General features: G+C 48.6%; 1 protein-coding gene across 1 annotated transcript in view; it reads left to right on the top strand.

The window, feature by feature from the left end:
* Nucleotides 1-1247: 1247 nt before the first annotated feature.
* Nucleotides 1248-5296, top strand: part of PRDM1 (PR domain containing 1, with ZNF domain) — a 22311-nt gene continuing 18262 nt past the window's right edge. Inside the window, exon 1 of the mRNA XM_010003865.1 lies at nucleotides 1248-1490. Within this exon, the coding sequence (XP_010002167.1) occupies nucleotides 1308-1490 (183 nt within the window). The 5' untranslated portion in view covers nucleotides 1248-1307. The remainder of the gene's footprint in view (nucleotides 1491-5296) is intronic.

The following is a 5296-nucleotide window of genomic DNA, read 5'->3' as shown; positions in this document are numbered from 1 at the left end:
GGTGGGAGCTCCGTGTTATCCCCCCCGGTTCCTGGGGGTCCCGGGGGTCTCCGGGTTGGCACCCCCGGAGCCTCTTCCCAGGGACGTCGTGCTCATCCAGGTGCCTCCTTTCGTTTTTGGGGTGTTTTGTTGAGGGGGGGGATGTGTGAATTTCGCCGGAGCTGCGGATGAGAAAAGGGATTTAATGCCGGGTTTGAGCGGCGTTCCCGGATCCCGGCGTAGGCAACAAGAGTTTGGTCCCTATTGAACCTTTTAAATAAGAAGAGCCCGAGCTCCGGGACCTGTTCTGTGGATGGTTTTGGTGACAGCGCTTCTGCCTTCAACAGAAGGGAGAGCTCGGTGGAATTGCCCTTGCCAGGCTCTTCCCCCCCCCCGCGCTGCTTTTGGGATAGCGATCCCCGTCAACAAACCCCAAAGAGAGAGAAGAACTTCTCAACGTCTATTCCAGCCGTTTTATTTCCCCTGCTCCTTTGCTTCCTCACGTTTCGTTGCCCCCCCGGGAGTGCGTGGCAGAGCTTTGTGCGGGGCTGCAGCGGTGCTGGCAGGATGTCTGGCTGCTCCTTCCATGCCGAGGGATAAGGGGACGTCGGGAGGAGGTGGCCGGGTGTGTGTGTGTGTGTGTGTGTGTGTGTGGCGCGGGGAGGGGAGGGGAGGGTGGGCAGGTTGTTTTGAAAGTTGTTTTGTGTGTTGAAAGCCGGTGGGAAAGTTCAGGCTTCCCCATTTGGAAGAGGCAAGGCTGGGTTCCGCTCCCTCCAACATGCGCTTTCCATTTTTAGCTTCATTCAGACGCAGACAGCAGCTCCTTTCCTCTTCCTCTCCTTGTTTGTGACACTTTTTTTTTTTTCCCTGAGGCAGCTTTTCCACAGGCGACTTCAAGTGGTCTGGCGGCCACGACCCCACGTTTTCCTCAGCATGGAATGTTTTATTTTCCTCCCTCTCAGGCAATAGGGAGAGGGTCTGAAAAAGGTAAAGGGGTTGTCACCCCAGGTGTTTGGTTTTTTTTCCCCCCCTCTTTGTTTTTGCTCCCTCCCTCATTACCACCGAGGCTGGTGTTTTTTAAGGCTCTGCTTCAGTCGGAGCAGCTTCGTTTGCACTGCTTTCTTGGCTATTACTCAACTGTACCAAGTATTCCTGCATACGCTTTCAAAGTGTCACAGACTGCTGTATTAGTCACGCTGTCTCAACGGAAACCACAACACTGAAGGACAATGAGGATTAAAGGCTGTTTTCTTATTTTCCAGGCTGCTACACGGTGTAGCTCGGACGCTGTGAGTTTCGAGGATCTGGTGAAAGGGAGAGAGTGGACGATGAAAATGGACATGGAGGATGCTGACATGACTCTGTGGACAGAAGCTGATTTTGAAGAGAAGTGCACGTACATTGTAAACGATCACCCGTTGGATCCCAGTGCTGATGGAAGCACCCTAACTCAGGCAGAGGCTTCCTTGCCAAGGAACTTGACTTTCAAATACGCATCTAACTGCAAAGAGGTAAGCGGCAACGCTCTGGGGAAGGTTGGAGTCAGACAGGCCAAATCACAGTGCTTTGGAAAGTGTGTGCTCACCCTGGTTTCCATTCTTTTTAACACACACACACACACACCCCACCACCACCACCAAGTGCTGCCTTTGAAGATGGGACCCTGCTAAGTCTTTTAAGAAACTGTGTGCTGGTCACCTGTCGTGTGGTATTTTCACTGGAGATCACAGCCAGCCAGTCCCTGGAACTGGGGCTGTACCAATTCGCAAACAGTTAAATTTTCACACAATTTGAGCAGCATCTGAATAAGCATATTTAAACTGTGGGGTAGTTCTCTGTGCCAATTTCTAGTCTGCTGTTTGCCAGGACCATTCATTGCCTCTGGCTCAGAGATTAAAGTGCCTCGGTTGTCCAATAAATAGCTTTAAAAAAAGTAGAGAGGGGAAAAAAAAAACAACAAAAAACAACAAAAAAAACAAATTCCTGGAAATGTGTTTAATTATTTCTTTTTGTTTTCCCTTTGGTTATGAAATTGCTTTATTCTTTTCGTAAGCTTGCTGTGTTCCTGACTTCCTAAATTCTTAAAAAACTCCAGCATATTGGTTAAGGAAGTGATGGCAGAGCAGTAGCTAGCTTGACAGAAGGGTGGCCGTGGTTTAAATGAACTTTTGTTTATCTGGGACAGTATCTTCACTGCTAGCTAGCCATGCGAGTCGGTCCTATCCTTGTCCCTGGAGTGGGTACATTCTTTGTTGTTGTTTCAGAAGGGCTGGAAAGAAATGAGCCCGGATGAGCAATTTGGTTTTGTGTTTACTCCTTCATATAGAGTAGCTATTATAGCTAGGTGTGATGTTCGACCGGGTAATGACCCAAGGGACAACCCTTCATTTCTCCTTGTGCTGAGACTTGTGGTATAGCAGCTATTACCTGTGCTTCTGCTTTGGCTAAACACACTGACCACAGAGCTGAAAAGCAGAGGTACACTCATCCGTGCCTATCAAATGTTTCCTTCCAAAGTAGGTACTTGTTTAATCCTACCTACTGAAACGGGGCCGGACCCCCAGCTGCAGGGTATTGGCACCGTGCAATTTAGCTTGGCAGTGTCTGATACAGTGCCTAGTAGGTTTGGTAAGAGGTTAAAGCTAAATTCTCCTGTAAGATCACACTTCTCTCTCTGTCTGCCCTGCCCTGCCCTGCAGAACATTGGCAGAGAAAGGAAACACTCTAGAAAATAAGTGCTAAACCTTGTTTTGTGTTACTGCGTCGTTAGATGGGTCTGGCTTGGGTGGGGAGGGAGGTAAAGCTGTGACTCTGCTGGGTGATAGGGAAGGGTTTTTTGGCTGAGGGATGAGCTTGCAGCAGGAGAGCTCGGGCAGATCCTCAGCAGCTGGCTGGTGACAGATTGGCTGCTCGGGCTGCTTGCTCACTCTGCTCCTCTTCGAGCTCTGCTGCCGTGGCAGGAGATGTCCGAAGAGCTTTCAAAATTCCCAGCACTGTCTATGGAAACACTGGGGTGTCATTTCCTTACGCTGTAGCTCAGGTCAGTAAATCAGGGCAGGAGGATTGCTGCCATCTCTGTGTGAGGGGTGGGGAGGGGGGGGAACAGGAGTCACTGAAAGATTCCCGGTTCTTTCTTGTAAAATGCGACTCGAGCAGCTCCCTGCTAGTGGGAGTCTGAATATAGGACATCCTCCTTTTGTTCTCCAGAGTTCCCCCTGGTCTTTTATTTGCACTGAATAGCACCTTCCATAAGGAGGAATAGGAACTTTTGAACCCTGGCTATTTCTTAGGTAGCTCTCAAAGAAAGGGCTGATCTGATCCTTTTTTCCCCCCCACCTTCTCTCAAGGCTCTGGTCCTGTGAACGTACAGACAGGTCACTCCCTGCCTGTCTGCAGGGTGAAATAGTTGCAAATGGCATCATCTGCTTGCATTCTAGCAACCTCTGATTTGAAACATTCTTTTTTCTTCTGTCTGCCTTCCCAGTTTTGTTTTGTTCAGGGGTGGGAAAGAAGGGCAGGACTTGGTGCACGTTGCTCTTGCACATCAGCCTTTGTGGGGTCAGCAAGGGAGCCAGACTCTGGTTTTGACCTCATGGAAAACCACGGGTCTCCTGACAACTTGATAGGGTGGGGGGGGTTTTTCACTTGCAGGAGGATGAGGTAAGACTTGAGGGGGGGGGATGCATGTGTGTTTGCCAGTGGGTTTCAGATGTGAGCTGTCTCCATTGTTGACTTTGCGGGGAGCTGCGGCTTCATCTGGTTGGGAGTTTTAAATGCTGAGTCAGTTTATTGACAAAAAAACACACATAATACATGGCTTGTGAAACACCAATACTGTCATGATTAGATCACGACATCCTAGTGCTGTCATGATTAGTATTCTGTCTGCACTTGAAGTAGGAAAAGTACTGCGTGCCTGCTTAGGATGGAGGAAGTACAACTCCTGTTGTTTGGGGAGGGTTGCTTTTTGGTGTTTCTTTGCCTTGCATGCCTTGATGAGGCGAGTAGCTCCTCTTCAGAGGCTTATTGAATTTGCAAGGGAGTCCATGACACGTCATGCTCTTGTTTATTCTTGGATCTCGATCGGGGATTTTTCTGAAGGACGCATTTTTCATTATGAGTTCACAGTATGTGTCAGCATTTAAAAAAAAAAAAAGAATTACTACTGCTCGTAACGTTTCGGGCTGCTCGACTTACACGAAGTCATTTATTTATTTCGATGCGTGAAGTATTTATCCTTTCCTCCAGTTTTAGCAATTGACCAAAAAAAAATGATGAAACCCAGTGCCAAAATCACTCTCTTGGGAGGCCGTATGTGAATGATCTTTTTCATGCACACATAGAAAAAAAACATATTTTTTTTTTTTATAAATAGTTTTTTTTTTTCCTTTGGTCTCAGTCCTTAAAGCCCAAACAGCCCTTCTAGATAGAAAGTGCCATTTATTCTGCTGTCTTGAATATTGCTACTGCCTTATCCTGGCCCACGAGCTTGACAGAGCAAAACGTATCTCAGCAAACCCACTACTTGTTGCATTTCTCTGATAAGGCCATTCCGTGGCAACAGACCCTGAATCACTTGATTTGGAAGAAAGCAGTGATTTTTGAGCTGTTACACAGTGTGCCTGGCTGACCTCAGACCCTTGCTCCCCTCTCCTGCTTTTACCTCTTTCATACATGATCACCCAGGAAATGATTTCAGTGTTTTATTTCAGGGCATCTCTTTTAGAAAACTGGTCACTGAGGGATGGGGGAAAATGGGTGTGGGCTTCTGTAGCTGTGGAACTAGCAGTTAAATATATTCTTTAAAAAATTAGTGTTATTCCAGGACAGATGATGGCTTTCCTTGTTTGCACTGGGACAAAACTGTTACTTCTCTGACGGCAGCAAGAACTTGTTCAGTGTCGGGGTTTTTCTGTTGTTTTGTTTTGCTTTTATTTTTTGTTTTGGTTTTGTTCTTTTGGTTTGGTTTTTTTTGTTGTTGGTGGCGGTTGGTTGGCTGGTTGTGGGGTTTTGTTGTTTAAATTTAAAGCAATTTAGTGGATGCGTCGCAAAATTGGAACAGGGGAGCTGTGGCTGCCCCATCCCTGGCGGTGTCGAAGGGCAGGTTGGATGGGGGCTTGGAGCAACCTGGGGCTGGTGGGAGGTGTCCGGGCAGGGCGGGATGTCCTCTGCCAGCCGGACCCGCTCATCTCCGGTCTCTCCCGGTTCCCTGCTCCCGGTTCCCGGCTCCGACGCCGCATTAGGACCCTGGTCAGTTCCAGGGCCGCCGCCGCCCCGGGCTGCTCCGCCCCGCTCCCCCCGGACCCCCAACCCCCTT

The sequence above is a fragment of the Chaetura pelagica genome, unplaced genomic scaffold (assembly GCF_000747805.2).
Source record: "Chaetura pelagica isolate M959 unplaced genomic scaffold, ChaPel_1.0 scaffold128, whole genome shotgun sequence".
Lineage (NCBI taxonomy): Eukaryota > Metazoa > Chordata > Aves > Apodiformes > Apodidae > Chaetura > Chaetura pelagica.
The sequence above is the reverse complement of the archived record's forward strand: the minus strand, read 5'-3'. Positions and strand labels throughout refer to the sequence as shown.